Below are 19,008 nucleotides of genomic sequence, written 5' to 3'. Positions count from 1 at the left end.
AGTCTGTCTCACTATCTCCCCGCTTCTCACTTAAAAAATTAAAAAATAAATTTAAAAAGTCAAGTAGCTTAAAATGTCCTCACCCAGCAAAAAGGACAGTAAAAATTGCAACCTTGCAGAAGAAATTCTGGAAATACTATAAAGTTGGCCCTCTCTTCCCACCACACCTTGTCTTTCTGCCCCACCCCCTGGGCTCAGGTCTACACCTCCAGCACTGTCACCGTTACTGCTGCATTGAGGCAGCGACTTTTACCAGTGTGCTGCAAGAATTTTTATAACATGCAATGCCTGACTATTCAGTTTGGGGCACTGACCTCTCTTTTCCCCTCAGCTTGTCAAGTAAAAAAAATGACAACAATCACTGTCCGGTATGAATGAATCAAAATTATACTTTTTAATTTTTTTGGCCAGATCAGCAAAAAATATATTTTGTGTGTGCCGCAGAATTTTAGTAATTAATTTATGTGTGCCATGAGATGAAAAACGTTGAACATCGCTGCATTAAGGGATGCCTGTCAGAATGGAATCATGTCACTGCACAGTGTTTTCCTGGCACATAGCGAGACTCTATTTTATCCGTTGGTTTTAACTAGCTGCCCTCTCAGCCCTCCCTCCGCCTTCCTGCACAGCTGTCCCAGCCTGTCCCTCTCTAAGAAGCTAGATCCTGCTCTTCAACCTGCCTCGCACCTGTGGCTCAGGTCCTGCTTCAACAGGGATGGATCTTTAACCAAGAATCAAGATGGGCCCTGGCCGGTTGGCTCAGGGGTAAAGCGTCGGCCTGGCGTGCGGGGGACCCAGGTTCTATTCCCGGCCAGGGCACACAGGAGAAGCGCCCATTTGCTTCTCCACCCCCCCCCCCTTCCTCTCCGTCTCTTTCTTCCCCTCCCGCAGCCAAGGCTCCATTGGAGCAAAGATGGCCTGGGCGCTGGGGATGGCTCCTTGGCCTCTGCCCCAGGCGCTAGAGTGGCTCTGGTCGCAACATGGCGACACCCAGGATGGGCAGAGCATCGCCCCCTGGTGGGCAGAGCGTCGCCCCTGGTGGGCGTGCCGGGTGGATCCCGGTCGGGCGCATGTGGGAGTCTGTCTGACTCTCTCTCCCTGTTTCCAGCTTCAGAAAAATACAAAAAAAATAAAAATAAAAAAATAAAAATAAAATCAAGATGGTCTATCGCCCAATCCTGAGTGTGGCCCGAGCGGGCATCGCCGGCTGCCCTGCCTTCAACAGCCAGCTCAGACTCGGCCCCTCCAAGTTCACAGCCCGGGGCCAAGGCTTCCAGCCCACAGTTTGCCCAGTCCCGGCCTTCTCCGTTCCCCCACAGGCTAACCCCTCAAGGTTTCGCCTTGTCAGCAGGATCATCTTAGCTTCAGTCTGACTTCCTGTTAAATGTTCAATCCCAGATACGTTAAGTATCTCTAAAGTAGTTTTTATCTTGATAGTCACACTGCTTGAAATATTTCACTAAGCACCAGGAAAGATTCCCCTCGTGCCAAGTAACACACGTTACATTTTTCTTTTACTTCACTTGAAACTGAGGATCTTATTCCCATGGAACAAATAATGGGTACTAGGCTCATAATCTAATCATAAAAGCCTACTTAACCCATTATGTCTCCAAAGAACAGTATTAACAGAACTATTTCAACTAATAATCTCCTAGGGATAGGGCCTAATTTATATTATTGCAATTGAAATGTAAATACATAATCAGTAACTGATAATATCTTTGGTTCTCTGAACCTAGAAGAACACCCCCAATTGGTGGAAGAGACAGATACATGTCTATATCAGTGAGAGAAGAGACTTCTCTAGATTAGCTGTTGGGAAGAAAAAAGGCGGTTTCTATCTATCCTGAGGGAGACTGTAAAGTAGAACTGAGTTCTTAATCCACCTTACTTACTAACCTCTTAAAAATATCACTTTATTCACCCTGGCGAGTTGGCTCAGTGGTAGAGCGTCTATCTGGTACATGGAAGTCCTGGGTTCAATTCCCAGTCAGGGCACACAGGAGAAGCGACCATTGGCTTCTCCTCCCCTCCCCCTTCTCTACCTCTCTTCCCCTCCTGCAGCCATGGCTCGATTGATTTGAGCGTGTCGACCCAAAGAGCTGAAGATGGCTCTGTGGAGCCTCTGCTTCAGGCGCTATAAATAGCTTGGTTGTGAGCATAACCCCAGACGGGCAGAGCAGTGGCCCCAAACAGGGGTTGCTGGGTAGATCTTGGTCGGGGCACATGTGGGAGTCTGTCTCACTATCTCCCCTCCTCTCACTTAAAAAAAATAAAGAAAAAGTGAAAAAAAATACCACTTTATAAGGTACTATAAACATTTATAAGGTACTCAAACATTTCATTTCTTCCTCCAAAGAGATTACATGAAGCCTAAAGAAGTGCTTTCTGTTTCCTTTTACAATTGCTGAAAGATAGAGAACAGGTACCTTAAATGGCCTGAAAAGCAGGTAGAGCTCCCGAGGTTTAATGTCCAGAGGGAGACCACTGACAAATAGGGTCCGCACCTGGAAAAGAAACAGGAGACGTGATCAAAGGTGTGGAATCCTGAGAACCACCATCACTTAAAATCTCAAAATCACATTTCTTCAGATAACCCATGAATCCTGCCTAACTCGTGTTCTCTCACTGACCCGAGTGTCCTCCAGTGTTGAGATGCTACTCGGCCGACTCTCCCCTGTGGATTATTCCAAGTGAACTGCTTCTGGCTGACCTAAACTCCTAAGCTGACCTCTTTCCCAACTAGCCACCGCCTGGTCTAAAGGTGTGAGGGGAAGAGAGGCCCGTAGATAAAACAACGGCTCTAGGAAGAAATGTCATGAGGGCAGTAAATAAACCCTCCTCTGCTCCAATCCGAGGAGCACAGAATGTGGGCCACAAAAGAAAGCAAAGCGATTTTTGTTTTCTCCTGCTTGTCCTCCTTCCCCATGGCTCCCCTCCTCTGCATTAATAATTACAGCAATTTTAATAAGCGGGAGAGTTTACTAAACAATTCAAGGTGTTGTTTTTTTTGAATTCCAAATACAAACTTTATTTTTACTACAAGGATGTTAGTAATTATAATAAAATTCAAGGTTTTTTTAAGTTGATGTTTTAGAGAGGAGACAGAAAGGGGGAAGGAGGATGCATGGGAAATAACAAATCTTAGTAGCAAGCCCAGGGTATCGAACCCGCGGCCTCGGCATTCCAGGTCGACACTTGATCCGCTGCATAACCACAGTTCATGCTCACTGCACAATTCAAACACATCGAAGAGCAGCCAAAATGCCTACCTCTGTATCTTCTCAGATCCAAACCAGAAGGGCAGACCTCACTGACCTACAGTACAAGGCCCAGGGTGCAAACTACACACTGATGTCTAGTATAATACAGAACACAGACGACACACTTCCAGCTGGGAGGATCGGAGAACACAGGTTAGCTTCTGAATGGGAACTTAAAGGATAGGCAGGACGCTACTACCCAGATATAAACGGTGAGATGAGATGGTACAGAGAAAAGCACCAACTACGACAATAACGAGGGGATAGCACAGTGCATTCTGGGAGATGGGTGGGCAAAATTGAACGGGTAGTTGAGGATCACACCACAGGGGAACGTCAAAAGTCACTAGCTCTGGAACCTGGTCTTCCACCAGTAGGCGAGGAGTAACCTCTGAATTATCACCCCCACTACATTTTGTTTCTCCTTATTTTAGTGTGTTTTGTGTGCCTTTAGTCAGTTCCCCCGTCCCAGCTCTATTGAGAGATAATTGACATATAACGCTGTATAAGTTCTAAGATGTCCCTGTTGATTTGCTATACTTATATACTGCAAAATGGCTACCACCACAGTGTTAGCTACAGCGTCTGTTCACGTCACACAATTACTACTCTCAGCAACTTCTAAGTGTATAATCCAATATTGTGAATTCTAATCACAGTGCTATGCATTACATTCCCAAAAGCTATTCAACTTCTAACTGAAAGTCTGTACACGCTTTGACCAACATCTCTCCACTTCCCTCACCCCCTGCCCCTGGTAATCCCCATTCCACTCTCTGATCCTACGGGTCTGGCTGCACCTCCACATTCTCTATTCCTCCTGTCTACTCAAGGTGATCTCATATGATTGAGCTCCTCATTAGAAACCGTGTTGCTATTTAAAAACTCAATGCTCAATTTTTAACATGTGTAAATACGAAATACTTTTTTCTCAGGGAGAAATAGGGTTTTCTAGACTCCTAACACTCTCCATTGGTTCTGGGTGTAAAGCAGCACAAATCAGAAAGCAGAAAGGACCCTTCACTGGTCCAGCACAGCACATGGTAAGATGTCATGCTACTTGCATCTAGGTATTTAAGAACCACTGTGATGATACAACAGCCCCGGTATCATGAATGCTTTATTATTTCCTTATTCATTCATATTTTAGACAGCCTTGTTGAGGTATAATTGATATATATCATTTATAACTTGATAAACTCTGACATGTATACAACCGGTGAAACCACATCACATCAGGATAATGAACATACCCATCGCTCCAAAAGTTTCTTCATGCCCTTTCATCTCCCTCCCACTCTTACCATCTACCTGCCTTCATGACAGATCAGTATGTATGTTCTCAAGTTTTATACAAATAAAGGAATAAAGTACGTATTCTTTTCATCTGGCGTCTTTCCCTTTAGCATAATTATTTTGAGATTCATTCATTGTTGTAGGCATCATAGCCTATTTCTTTTTTATTACTGAGTAGTATTCTGTTGTATGGATAGATCACAGTTTGTCTATCCATTCACTTGTTGATGAGACATTGGTTTTGGGCTTTTACAAATAAAATGCTATGAACACTCACATATTAACCTGTACAAGTCTTTTTTTTTTTTTTTTTCGATTTAACAGTTTATTATGGATTTTAAGTATCATTTTAAAAACATCGGTCCATTAAATCATGTAGAAATAAGTATGCAAAATGTCTGCAAAACAAAACATTCATTAAACATGTTAAGTATAGAGATTATATGAAATTCCAGATCTTTCAATCTTCATTATTATGCTATGGCAGCCAAGTAATCCTTAACTTCAGTTGGGGTAAGCCTCCTAAATCCAGCTTCATTGCAGATTCCAACTTCTATGTTATCCTCTGTCATTTGCCCTTCAAAGCTCTCCTTTAGGGTTAATATGGCTGTATGAATGGCATCTTCAAGTTCTAGATCTTCATTATATCTTTTCTCAAGGAAAGTTTTCCCATTCACATAGTTCTTCCCCATTGCTGTGGCTTTCCAGGCATAGTAAGCTCCTGATGGATCTGACTGAAATAAATATGGCCGTCCCTCATTCCAACCGCAAATTAGTAAGGAAACTCCAAATGGACGAACACCACCTGACTGGGTATATTCTTGCATCACAGAAGCTACTCTCTGTACCAGTTGAGCTGTGGGAATGGGTTCTTGGTAAACAAGGTAATACTGCTGAGCTAGTTTTCGAGCTCTGTGCACAAGTACTCTGTAGTCTGGGCCCATGCCGCTGTACACCAAGCCTATGTGTTTGGTGATCGGCTCCACTTTGTGTACACTTCGCTCATCATACAGAATGGATTTCTGTTTCTTCTCTGTTGCTAATACCACACCATTTGCAGCTTTAATTCCCACTGAAGGGGCTCCTCCAGCTACAGCAGCCAAAGCATATTCAATCTGGACTAGTTTACCAGATGGGCTGAATGTAGTCAACGAAAAGCTGTAGCCGCGCTCCGCCATCTTTACCCAAAAAGCCAAAGGACTTCCACACTGTACAAGTCTTTATATAAACGTATGTCTTCTCTCTTTTCTTGCATAGACACCTAGGGGTGGAATAGCTGGATGATAGGGTAGGTATGTGCTTAACTTTTTAGAAAACTGCCTTCAGTTCCTTGTTTTGTGGCTCAAAACATGATAAATGTTCTGTGTGTATTTCAAACAAATCTGTACTCTGTTACTACTGGGTGGAGTGTTTGTAAGTGTCAGTTAAATCAAGTTTGTTGTTCGATAGACGCTTCCTTTCCTCTTTCTCTCTCAACTTTGCCAGTGATAAAGACTCTTCCAAGGAACATTCTTGACCAAAGCTTTCAAGGCTGAAGTACTTAGAACTGCCAAAGAAAGCCCTACTATCTAGTGTTCCTTCCCTGCTATCTACAACCCTCTTCCCCTAGTCCAGAAAATGAACGCCCATCTGCTCTAGCGGGCTGCTCTGACCAGGACAACCTGGGCAGTGAGGGAATACCAGCTCCCGTTAACTCAGACTTTGCTGAGTGCCCATTGTGTGTCCAACACTATGCCAGGTGCTGCCTGGATTGCAGAGATTGCCGTGGAAATAATATAGTAAGCAGATTCTATGTTTGAAATATTTATCCAGCAAGGAAGCTTAGCTATGTAACAGGCACCAATTAGGATTTCGGGAATTAACTTAGGAAATATACTACCATTTATAGTACTGATCTAAAGGAGGCAGCTTTAGAAACTTGCAAGTCAAATAATTCAGCAACCACACCCACTAGAAATCTGGGAGTTAGCAACAAAATTACTCAATATAAATTAAGGTTCAGCTACATCCATAACACATAATATGCGACCAATAAAAATGATGTTCAAGGAAAACATTCATATTGTCTGGTTTTACTCTGTAAAACAAAAGCCAATATGCGCATGTATTTAAGAGAGGGGACAATTGGTATCTATTGTAGGCTATAGATACCAATATGTTTATATTTATATGGTTTAGCCCTGAGTAATAATAAGTGAATTTAAAGGTTTTTATTAGTTATTGTTTTCCTATCTTTTATAATAGCATGTATTAGATACTATAAGTTTATTTTGTTAGGTTGAGAATTGTCTAATTTTTGAAAATACTTTTCTTTCTTGAGAAAACTATGAATAATGCCAATATTTGAGAAAAAAATGTCAGGTTTATGGGAAAAACATTTTCTATAAATATTTCAGAAACAGAAGAGATTCTTATCTTAGTGCCTCAACAGGAAACTGTTATACGGGGAAGAAACTGTCAGGCCCACGTCTGCCACTCATCCATGGGTAACAAGAGGCTCCAAGCAACTCTGATTTGTTCACCAAATTAGAGGCAACCCCGATGTCTGACAGTTTGTTGGCACAATGTAAGAACTTAAATTTCCTAAAATCTAGGGAAGCCCAACCTGCAGTAAGAAACCTGCCAGGGTGTGTCATTTCTCACTGAAGAGAGATCTCCTCTGATAGGGCAGATACACTGCCCAGGAGAAATCGTTCTTAAATACTTACAATGAAATACGAGTCCAACGAAAGGTCACTTAAATCCAAGGGCTTTGAATCCTCTCTAGATTTCCCCAGATTTGTAAACCCCATTAAGCAAGTTAAAAAAAAAAGGGGGGGGGTCATGTATAATGAATGGAAGAAACCTCTTCTTGAGTATGTAACTCATGCTTCTCTATGAATTCTACGTGATTTGGATCTAGAATCACGGGATATATTTTAAAACATTTTAGTAGCCTTACTCTTCTCACCACCGCACTTTTTTATCTGAGCCGTTAAATGACAAAGCATTCCAGGTTTTGTCTTTGCTGTGTTGAGGGAAATCACAAAGGCAAGAGCCGGTTCCTGGCTGCGGGGAGCTTACTGTCAGCAAGGAAGCGGAACATGCAAGCTACCCTCTGTAATAACAGAAGGCTTAACTCATTCGGAAAGAAACCAAACAGGGAGACAGAATTTTAAGAAAACTTAAATCCATGAAAAAAAATACTCAGAAAAAAAATCCCTACCCCCAATAGCAAATGAAAGATGCCAAATGAACTTTGTGGCAGGTCAGTCATTATCCAGGGCAGCCGTTATTTTACCAGAAGTGTTTAAGGACACAGATGTGCCTATGCCTTCAGCATCACAGATGTTTACTTTATCAGACACATGGGGAAACACATTTCTTAGTCAAGGACACAACATGCCTCATAGAAGTTCAAGACATGAAGCTGCTGACAGCTCTGTCCCAAAGGACGCTAATGGATTCTGCGCTGTATCTCCAACTCCGTTTTTACCCCAACAGGACTGAAAGCATAATGCTGGGAGAAATCTCCCTGTGCAGACAGTAAGAGCCTTCCTGGCTCGGCTACGATGTATCATTCCTACAAAGGCCACAGCTACATTTTGGATAAAACCATGTGCTCTCAAATGGCACTGCCAGCTCCCAGTGGGAAAGACAAGCCACGTTTCAGTGACTGATTTCTAATTTAATAAATTCTAGTTCATTAAGTCATAGTGTTAGTCTTAAGTTTCCTTGGATAGAAAGGCAAAAACAGGCCTTCAAATGGAAAGATCCTACTTTTAAAAAATAACAGGCATTATCTCCTAAGTAACGTAAACATTAAAGTACAAACCAACAGACAATGTTTATTCATTTCAGTATACTGCAGAGAATAATCATGTACACTTTTCAGTAAGCGACCCCATCTGGTAAACACCACAGTGTCCAAAGACCATGGGCATTATCTGTATATGTTTTACTGGTTTAGGAAAAGGTCTTAGGGATCATCCTCTAGCTTCTCTGAGCTGCCTCTTGAGATTCCTCTTCCAATCACAGGATGAGGAAAGGCAATTTCTCATTTTCTAACGAATCATGAATAACTGCGTCTAGTTACTCGTTTGAAACATTCTAATGAGTACAACCCATGGGGGTGCTTCTATTACCTTCTACCCTCTGCAAGCTTTTTTTCCTCCTAAAAAAGGATTTTATTTTTTAATTTATTTATCTGACAGAGAGAGGATGGGAGAGGGAGAGAGACAGAGAGAGACAGGAACATCGATCTGTTCCTGTATGTGCCCCGACTGGGGATCAAACGACACCTTCTGAGCTTTGGGACGATGTTCCAACCAACCGAGCTCTCCAGCCAGGGCCATTTGAAAGGATTTTCTTACTGATTTTAGAGGAGGGGGGGTGAGGAGAGAGAGTGAGAGAGAAAAAAGAGAAGTGGGGGGTCAGGAAGCATCAGTTCGTAGTTGCTTCTTACACATGCTCCCCACATTTTTAAACGTGTAATTTATAGACCCCAAAAGAAGCTTCCAAATGTGCTGTGTATTTAAACCATTCTTTTGGAGCAATCATTCTTGTAACACATAAATGGATTCACAGATAAAAACTTTCAAAAAGCACTTCAGAATTTGAAGGCTCTTTTGCACAGTCCCAGGCATAGAGTGTATACTGTATAAGTATCTTTTGGATTATTTTTTTGAAATCTACAGACAACACTGTGTATTCACGGGACACAGTGTTTGCTTACTGACACCTCCGGTGACTACAAGACAAACAAAATGACCGGGTTTCCAGTCCCAGTCTCATCAGTACAGTTAGCTCGATATTGAATGATAAACACCCACAGATGACAAAGACAAAAGAGATTAACATGGTAAGAGATGGAATTTAGAAGAAGAGAGAAATTAAACAGAAACCACCAATATCAAAAAGAAAAGGAAAAGGAAAAGCAAACCAACCACAAAAGACCACCAAAAAAATTTCAAAACTATAGACCAGTGGTCCCCAACCTTTTTTGGGTCATGGACCGGTTTAATGTCAGAAAATATTTTCACGGACCGACCTTTAGGGTGGGATGGATAAATGCACAGGATAAAATTATGCAACTGGTGTAAAAACTGTGGTATTTTTAAATATAATTGTTGAGGCCCTGGCCGGTTGGCTCGGCGGTAGAGCGTTGGCCTGGCATGCGGGGGACCCGGGTTCGATTCCCAGCCAGGGAACATAGGAGAAGCGCCCATTTGCTTCTCCACCCCCCCCCCCCTTCCTCTCTGTCTCTCTCTTCCCCTCCCACAGCCAAGGCTCCATTGGAGCAAAGATGGCCTGGGCGCTAGGGATGGCTCCTTGGCCTCTGCCCCAGGCGCCGGAGTGGCTCTGGTCTTGGCAGAGCGATGCCCCAAAGGGGCAGAGCATCGCCCCCTGGTGGGCAGAGCGTTGCCCCTGGTGGGTGTGCAGGGTGGATCACGGTCGGGCGCATGCGGGAGTCTGTCTGACTGTCTCTCCCCGTTTCCAGCTTCAGAAAAATACAAAAAAATAATAATAAAATAAATAAATAAATATAATTGTCAAACTTACGAGACAAGCATCAAGAGTGAGTCTTAGACGATATAACAGAGGGAATCTGGTCATTTAAAAAAAATAAAACATCATTCAGACAAATATAAATAAAACGAAAATAATGTAAGTTATTTATTTTTTTCTCTGTGGACCGGTACCAAATGGCCCATGGACCGGTACCAGTCCACGGCCCGGGGGTTGGGGACTACTGCTATAGACCCAATAACAAGGACAGGGTGATCAATGCGTGGGTACTTTTAACAGTACCTCTCACATTTCAACTGCGGTTAATGTACTGATCACGTTTCCACTGATATTTACACGAGTGTTTCAAACAAGTCCAATCACAACCCATGTACGTAAATGCATGTAATTCACAAAACGTTTTTAAGAGGATGCCCCCAAACTCACTATTGTGCATATGTAAAATGCTGAGTAGATATATATGTGTCTACCAATACAGAACAAAGTTCTCAGTTAAGTTAAAAAAAAAAAAGCAAACATCAGAAATTTTCATATTCCCAGTTTAATTGTTTCAGTATTTTATACACACTCAAATAGAAGAAAAAGGTACTAAATAATATGTCCCTAATTCCCTATATGTTAATAGTAGGGAGTCTATGTTTATAGGGGAGAGGGTAGGTGTGATTCACAGAGCTTACATTTTATATATTCATACACTTTGCCATTTAAATATTTATAAGCACCAACTATTTATTTTTTAAAAAGAGAGAATGCAAGCCCAAATGTATCTTCTTTCTTTGAAGATACAAAACTTGGGTCCTGCCTTTCCACTTTTGTCCTTGGAAAGTCTTGTTTTTCTGCCTTTCCTCGCTCCACAGGGACAAGCTTGATCTAGTAGAAATATACAGTCATGTACTTGTTTCACATTTCAATTCTGACTGCAAATCAGTGTTTCTTCATATGGACTCTAAAAATAAACCCCACTTAAAAGGGGCACCGGAGCCTCTGAGAGGAGGCTATAGGAGCAGGACCATCCTGGCGGCGGTCAAAGGGTGTTCTGGCTTTGTGACCACCCCTACTTTCTATGGAGAGGAGCTCCGAGGGACCCCCCACCCTCCAACACCTAAGGGAGCGCCACCTCTCCTCTGAGAGCCCGTGTAATATACATTTGTTTCAGGGACAGAGGAGTTCAGAAGAGCTCCACATGTCTGTGCAGCATAAATCCCACAGATTTCAGGTATTTTAACCCAAAAAGTGGGAAGAGAAAGTGTTCCAGAGCTGTGTTTGTAAGTTTTACACACCAGTTATTTTACTCTTTTAAAATAAAGTATAAATGGATTTAGTTCTCTGCTTGTTCTGTAAGCACCGGCTGAACACCACACTGCAACACTGAATGAGCCCTATGAGGACCGCTGGTCACCTTGCTTCCAAAGGTGGCTTTGTCAGCCTGCTATGGATTTCCCTTTCATGTTTGGCCACCATGGAAACAGATTACTGTAATCATTAAAATGGACTGTCAGGCCTGACTACGTGGTGGTGCAGTGGATAGAGCGTTGGACTGGGATGCGGAGGACCCAGGTTCGAGACCCCGAGTTTGCCAGCTTGAGCGCAGGCTTATCTGGTTTGAGCAAGGCTCACCACCTTGAGCCCAAGGTCGCTGGCTCGAGCAAGGGGTCACTCAGTCAGCAGTAGCCCCCTAGTCAAGGCACGTGTGAGAAATCAATCAATGAACAACTGAGGAGCCAAACAATTGATGTTTCTCATCTCTCTCCGTTCCTGTCTGTCTGTCCCTATCTGTCCCTCTCTCTGACTCTGTCTCTGCCACAAAAAAAAAAAAATTAAAAAAAAGACTGTCAGGCATTTAATTTTGGTTGCAACTCAGTAGAATATGATCAGCCTTTGGTCAAGCTCTAGGTTTTTGCTGGCACTGGCTTCAAGCTGGAGCAGGCGGTCAAGGTTCTTTATTCCAACCATGGCTGCCTCACTGGACTTGCAGACCACTCCTTTTCTAGCCCTCGGAAGGTATGCTTTGTTCAAGAGTCCAGGTTGCTCCAGACCCTAAGGACTGACTGACTGTAAGATAAAAAGGGTTATTATGCCGACTCCCAGGTTTATTTTTATATAGTTTTAAATTGACAATTCCTCTTTCCTTTCTAAAGAAAAAGCCACATATCCACCCACAATGCACACCTCCCTAGTTTTGGAGTGCCCGCTAGTGTTTGACCTGGGTTCTATTCAGTTGGTTGACCCTATCTGTAGAATAACCAAATTTATTTGTTGATTTAGGACCCATGGAAACCAGGTCCCTCTGCGAAGGTGACCAGAAAGGTTCCCAGGAGTATCAGGAAAAGAAAGACGACTCACAGGAGCACTCGTGGAAGGAGGAGGAGTGTGGCATCCCATAAACTCATACACGCAGGGCTCAGAACACGCACAGGGAACCGGGACAGCAAGTGAGGACTGGATACACCTTGCCTAATAATGAACTAGGTTTATTCTTCGAGGAGCCTATTCCAGCCCAACCCAAGGTTGATTTTTAATCAGATGGTCTCATAATCTCTCACTTTGACAGGATTTCTTAAGACCAAAGTCAAATCTAGTGCCTCCCCCCCACTGCCCCCGCCCGTTATACATTAGTCTAAAATGCTAAGAAACAAATAGAAAAGTTCAAGAGTTTGGAACCTGCCCAGGAGATGTGTCTGTACATGTAAGTACTTAACCTCACTTTTAAGAAATGTCTTTAGTGTTGTCAGACACAAAGGGAGGTGGGTACCAAAGGCAAATCAGAAATTTAGGGTCTGAACTAGCCTAGACAACAAACTAGATACATATGTGTGTGCAAGTCAGAATTTAACTTCGTTATTAGTGAATTCATTGAGCTCTGTCAAACACAACATATTGTTGTCAGGTCCCTAGAGTTCAACAAGAAGTTCTGTATAAAGACAGGAAGCTATATCCCTTAGCCCTGGTCGGGTTCTTACTCTACCCTGACTTCCCTAAGTTCCTTTAGTCAACTTTCTGATGGCTTACCCTGTTTCCCTCATTAGTCTGTGGAATCTTATGCTCACTCTGCTACAACACGAAAATTTAAAGATGTATAAATTAATACAATGTCTTGTAAACAGAACTTTGCATTCTAATGCCCTAAAGTGCACTTACCCTTAGAATTTTAATCCTCTAGAGTAGCCTGAAGTTGAAAATCCAAAAAAACATCACCGGTACTGCTCACAATGCAGACTTTTCCACGGCCTAACAACATGAAATACATGCAGAGTTTGTGAAAAAGATCTTATCAAAATTCCAAGACCTTGCTTTCTTTCTCCTTCTGCACTGTTTGGGTGATTGTTAGTTAACAAAGTAGATCTGGTCAAAAAACAGTCATTCTAGTCTGGCCCGTGGTGGTGCAGTGAAAAAAGCGTCAAACCTGAAATGCTGAGGTCGTAGGTTTGAAACTCCAAACACATACAACAGGGGTCAGGAACCTATGGCTTGTGAGCCAGATGTGGCTCTTTTGATGGCTGCATCTGGCTCGCAGACAAATCTTTAATAAAAAAAATAATATTAAAAATATAAAACATTCTCATGCATTACAATCCATTCATTTCCTACCGCTCATGTTCATGGTTGCGGGTGGCTGGAGCCAATCACATCTGTCCTCTGGGGCAACACCAAATTTTTATTGGATAATGTGTAAGGTACATGGGTCGTTGTATGGCTCTCATGGAATTACATTTTAAAATATGTGGTGTTCATGGCTCTCTCAGCCAAAAAGGTTCCTGACCCCTGACATACAAGAAGCAACCATGAATTGATGCTTCCCACTCTCCCTTCTCTCCCCTCTATTGATTGATTTTATTTTTAGCTTTTGTTTGTTTGTTTATTCATTTTAGAGAGGACAGGAGGGAGAGAAGTGAGAGAGAAGGGGAGAGGAGCAGGAAGCATCAACTTCCATATGTGCCTTGACCAGGTAAGCCCAGGGTTTCGAACCGGCGACCTCAGCATTTCCAGGTCAACATTTTTTATTTATTTATTTACTTAGTCATTTTAGAGAGGAGAGGGAGGGAGAGACAGAGAGAGAGAGAGAGAGAGACAGAGAGAGAGAAGTGGGGGAGGAGCTGGAAGCATCAACTCCCATAAGTGCCTTGACCAGGCAAGCCCAGGGTTTCGAACCGGCAACCTCAGCATTTCCAGGTTGACGCTTTATCCACTGCGCCACCACAGGTCAGGCCAGGTCAACATTTTATCCACTGCATCACCACAGGTCAGGCTCCCCTCTCTCTAAAGAAAAATCAATTAAACAAAAATTTTATTTTATTTTTTGTATTTTTCTGAAGTTGGAAACGAGGAGGCAGTCAGAAAGACTCCTGCATGCACCCGACCGGGATCCACCCAGCAAGCCCACCAGGGGACGATGCTCTGCCCATCTGGGGCGTCGCTCTGTTGCAATCAGAGCCATTCTAGTGCCTGAGGCAGAGGCCATGGAGCATCCTCAGCGCCTGGGCCAACCTTGCTCCAATGGAGCCTTGGCTGTGGGAGGGGAAGAGAGAGACAGAGAGGAAGGAGAGGGGGAGGGGTGGAGAAGCAGATGGGTGCTTCTCCTGTGTGCCCTGACCGGGAATCGAACCTGGGACTCCTGCACGCCAGGCCGATGCTGTACCACTGAGCCAACCGGCCAGGGCAACTAAATACAAAATTTTAAAAAGTCATTCCACCTCTGCCAAACTACATAGAAAAAACTGCCAGGCAGAGCTCTTTACAGTCACTTAAAGTGCTTAAAAAAAAATTTAGAGTGGCAGATAATGAACCCACCACTCCCCAGGGCTCTAAAGTTTATATTGCTTTTGATAATAGCAATGGCTAAACTCCTTCTGAGGAACAAAATACCACTGTCAATTTCAATTTGCAATGCATTCGTAAACTGTCACAACGTACCATAGTCTTAACAGCTAGAGGAAGTATGGGAACTGCAAACCTAGAGAGATGTGGAGGAAAGATTTGCCTCCCAACATTTAACCACTGGAAACCCAATGTACACCGTAAATATTTTGGTGCTGGGTCAGGTCACCTTCACAGTGGAAGTTCTTCCCCATGTGACAGTGGGGAGCATCCCAATACTTGGCAGTAAGTGATGACTAAGCATAGAATAAACAGCACGAGTGAATGTAAAAATTAAATCATAACACTAGGAACAAGGCATAAAAGAGCCATATAATACATAACTATCCAGATATGGGTGAGTATGAAGAAGAAATAAAGTCATAGTGACATTTTAACATGCATGTAAGAGGTTAAGTACTCAAGGCAGTAGAGCATATGCAGTTTTACAGAAGATTCCTGTGGAGCCAGGCTGCAGGGGTTTGAATCCCGGTTCTGCAGTGCACTAGGTATGCACCGTGGACAAGTCACCTCGCTTCTCCATTCAGAGCTGTCCTCATCTGGAAAACAGAGACTTGTGGCAGTTTTACAGCATGTCCACAAGTTTTCTGTTACTCCTCCCTCCACGAGGTGGAAGGTACTTAGTGACTCACTTCAAATGGACGGAATATGGCAGAAGTGTGTGACTTCTAACACTAGGTCAGGAAAGGCACTGTGGCTGCCTCAGTAGCAGAAGCCTCTCTTGGATCATAGACTATGAGAGAAGCCAGACACCTTGTCTTGACGATAATCAAGAAGCTCCTTGGGGAGATCCACAGGATTAGGGCCCGAGAGGCCTGGGGCCCAAAGCACGTGAGTGAGTCACTGTAGAAGCATGTCTTCCGGTCCCAGTCAAGTCTCCAGATGACTGCAGCCCCAGCTCAAAATGTCTCGACTGCGTCCTCACCAGAGACCCTGAGCTAGACCGACTTCTCGCTGAGCCAACTCCTCAATTCCTGATGTTTAGAAACTACCTGTCATTTGAGCGGTTAAATCTTGAGTCAATTCTTAATACAGGGCTGTCACAAGGTTTAAATAAGTTAACAGATGCAAAGTGCGGAGAACTCAGTGCTTAATTCATAGGAAGAGCTCAGAAACCATCTTCAAAATGAAGATGCTCTTTCAGGCTCCAAAGGCAACCCCAGGAGAGGCTGCAACTGATGACATGGAGACAGATTTCAAGTGGTCAAGAAAAAAAACAAGTTTGCATAGTAGAAGGAACTAACACGTGTAAGTTAAACTAGGAATATTTTCCCATAGTATGAACCCCAAGAGTGTGCCTCAAAGTTCCTTCACTACCATCTCCCTTCCTACCTATTTCATAGAAGGCCACCAGCCAGTCCCATCGCGGCCAGTACCCCGCCCACTGCTCCTCGTATGTCCTACTAAAATCCTTTGCTCCTTCCTGTCCCTCTTTTCCAGCTTCCGTCACATCCGGGAAATCTCTGTTTCTCTTTTCATTCTATTTCTGAAATTTAGAATAAATACCAAGGCTGATAGTTTTCCTTGGTTGGAATGGAATACTGAAACCTAAGGAATAAATTTTAAAGTGGTATTAAGCCAATCATCACTCTCTGAAACATTTAATTAAACCTGGACATAATAATAATAGCTGCCCTCTTCCTACCTATGTTAAAGGGGAAATTAAAATTATGAATTAACTTCTAGATTATTATACTAGCATTCAAGGGACATTAAAAGCATATTTTACTTAATCTTGTAATAGTCCAAATTTGTTTCATCCCTTTCTGTTGTATACGGTCTACCGGAAAGTTCTGTCCGTTTTTGGAATAAAACAAAATACAAATTTTTCTTACCGTCAATAAACTTTATTAAATAATATACTTGCCATTATTACTAATGATTTCTTGCCAGCGTGAGGGCAATTTGTATATCCCATTTTTTAAAAATGTTTTATCTTTTTTTTTTTTAATTAATTTATTTTTTTACAGAGACAGAGTGAGCCAGAGAGAGGGATAGACAGGGACAGACAGACAGGAACGGAGAGAGACGAGAAGCATCAATCATCAGCCTTTCATTGCGCGTTGCAACACCTTAGTTGTTCATTGATTGCTCTCTCATATGTGCCTTGACCGCGGGCCTTCAGCAGACTGAGCAACCCCTTGCTGGAGCCAGCGACCCTGGGCTCAAGCTGGTAGGCCTCTCTGCTCAAACCAGATGAGCCCACCTGCGCTCAAGCCGGCGACCCCGGGGTCTCGAACCCGGGTCCTCCGCATCCCAGTTCCTATGCTCCATTCACTGCGCCACCACCTGTTTTATCTTTTGATGCAAAAAACTGAACCAGTGCTTGTTTGGTATCTTCTTCATTTTTGAATTTTTTGCCCTTCAAAAAATTTTGTAAGGACAAAAACAAGTGGTAGTCAGAGGGTGCTAAGTCCAGGGAATATGGTGGATGCGACAGAATTTCCCAGCTTAGTTCTGCAATTTTTTGACAAGTCCCCAAAGCAGCATGTGGCCTGGCATTATCATGATGCAGTATGATGTTCTTCCTATTGAACATCACCGGCTTCTTTTCTTGGACTGCTGTCTTTAAATTATTCAGTGCTGACAATACTTCTCTGAATTGAGCTTTTCGTTCAGTTTTAAAAGCTCATAATGTATTGGTCCTCGAATGTCCCACCATATACACAACATTCTCTTATTCAGAGTCAAATTTGGTTTAGAGGTAGAAGGGCTAGGTTTTCCGGGTTCACAATATGCCCTTTTCCTTACGATGTTTTCATAGGTAATCCACTTTTCATCCCCAGTTATCATCCGGTTCAAGAAGGGTTTGATTTTGTTCCGAGCAAGCAGAGATGTGCATATGAAGACTCGGTCATCCAAATTCTTCTGACTTAATTCATCTGGCACCCATCTTGAATATTTCCACACCAATCCTATCTTCCAAATATGGTCCGAAATGGTTTGCTGAGCTGAATTAAGCCTTTCTGCGATCTCCGATGTTGTCAGAAAAGGATCTTGCTCCAACATGGTCTTAACAACATCGTCATCAATCAAAGATGGTCACCCAGAACATAGCTTATCAGAAAGGTCGAAATCACCTGTTTCGAATTTTTCGAACCATCTTCTGCATGTCCTGTCAGAAACTATTCCTTCACCAAACACTTTCAATAAATTTCTACATGCTTCTGTAGCATTTCTTCCTTGTTGAAATTTGTATCAAATACAGTGGCGTAAATTAACTTTATCAGTAGCCATGGGTACACTATGGCTTCACACATAAGACTAACGTGAATCAACTTTCTTTTAGTTCATTTGCTACGTCAGTATGTATACATTAAGTGATAAAAAGAGAGAGGCACACATGCGCCAAATAAACGTGCTTACGGGTCGAAACGTGTTGTGATAGAAACGGACAGAACTTTCCGGTAGACCTGATATATTTTAGCTATACATTAATAGCTGTAACTCCTGAAAGCATCCATCTGGTGAATATCCATACCAGACTGTATCCTCTCCTAGGACCAGAAATGACAATACCAATGCTGGCAAGGATGTAGAGAAACTGAATCTCTCGTATATGCTGCCGTTGAGAATGTAAAAAGGTACAATCCTCTAGAAAACAGTTTGGCGGTTTCTTATCAAAGGAGAAATGCAATTACTAAACCAAAACACGTACACAAGTGTTTAGAGATGCTTTATGCACAATAGCCAAGAACTGGAAATAAGCCAGGTGTCCTTCAATGGGTGAACGGTTACACTGTGGCACACCCACACAGAGGAACACCACTCGGCCAAAAACAAACAAACACAACCTGTGATTACAAACAACTTGGAGAAATCTCAAGTAATTTTGCTCAGTTAAAAAACAAAAACAAAAGAACAACGAATTCCTAAAGGTTATATACCACATGATTCCACTTATATAGCATTCCTGAAATGACGAAATTACAGAGATGGAAAGCAGATGCGGCGTCTGTCGAGTCAGGGCCCAAGGAGGAGTACGGGGCACGCCCTCCACAAGGGCCACGGAGAGAGCCTGGTGGCGAGGGGCTGTTCTGCACCCACAGCACAGAACACACGG

The 19,008-nt window shown here is 42.9% G+C and overlaps 1 protein-coding gene and 1 pseudogene across 5 annotated transcripts in view; both read right to left on the bottom strand.

The window, feature by feature from the left end:
- The window catches only part of RBPMS (RNA binding protein, mRNA processing factor), a 193,848-nt gene that overhangs the window by 110,055 nt on the left and 64,785 nt on the right, over positions 1–19,008 (bottom strand). For 4 of the 5 annotated variants that reach the window (XR_010726027.1, XM_066235044.1, XM_066235041.1 and 1 more), the window contains one exon: positions 2,433–2,510. Coding sequence is in view for 4 of the 5 variants with exons in the window: in XM_066235044.1 (XP_066091141.1) it covers positions 2,433–2,510 (78 nt within the window). In the remaining variant the exon portion in view is untranslated. Of the gene's footprint in view, positions 1–2,432; positions 2,511–12,413; positions 12,468–19,008 lie in introns of those variants that run through there. The other variant, XM_066235042.1, reaches the window with a different exon arrangement.
- Positions 4,886–5,765, bottom strand: LOC136307889 (proteasome subunit alpha type-2 pseudogene; annotated as a pseudogene).

Source organism: Saccopteryx bilineata, chromosome 6 (genome assembly GCF_036850765.1).
Source record: "Saccopteryx bilineata isolate mSacBil1 chromosome 6, mSacBil1_pri_phased_curated, whole genome shotgun sequence".
NCBI lineage: Eukaryota > Metazoa > Chordata > Mammalia > Chiroptera > Emballonuridae > Saccopteryx > Saccopteryx bilineata.
Note: the sequence above shows the minus strand (reverse complement) of the source record. Positions and strands in the feature narration are given on the sequence as shown.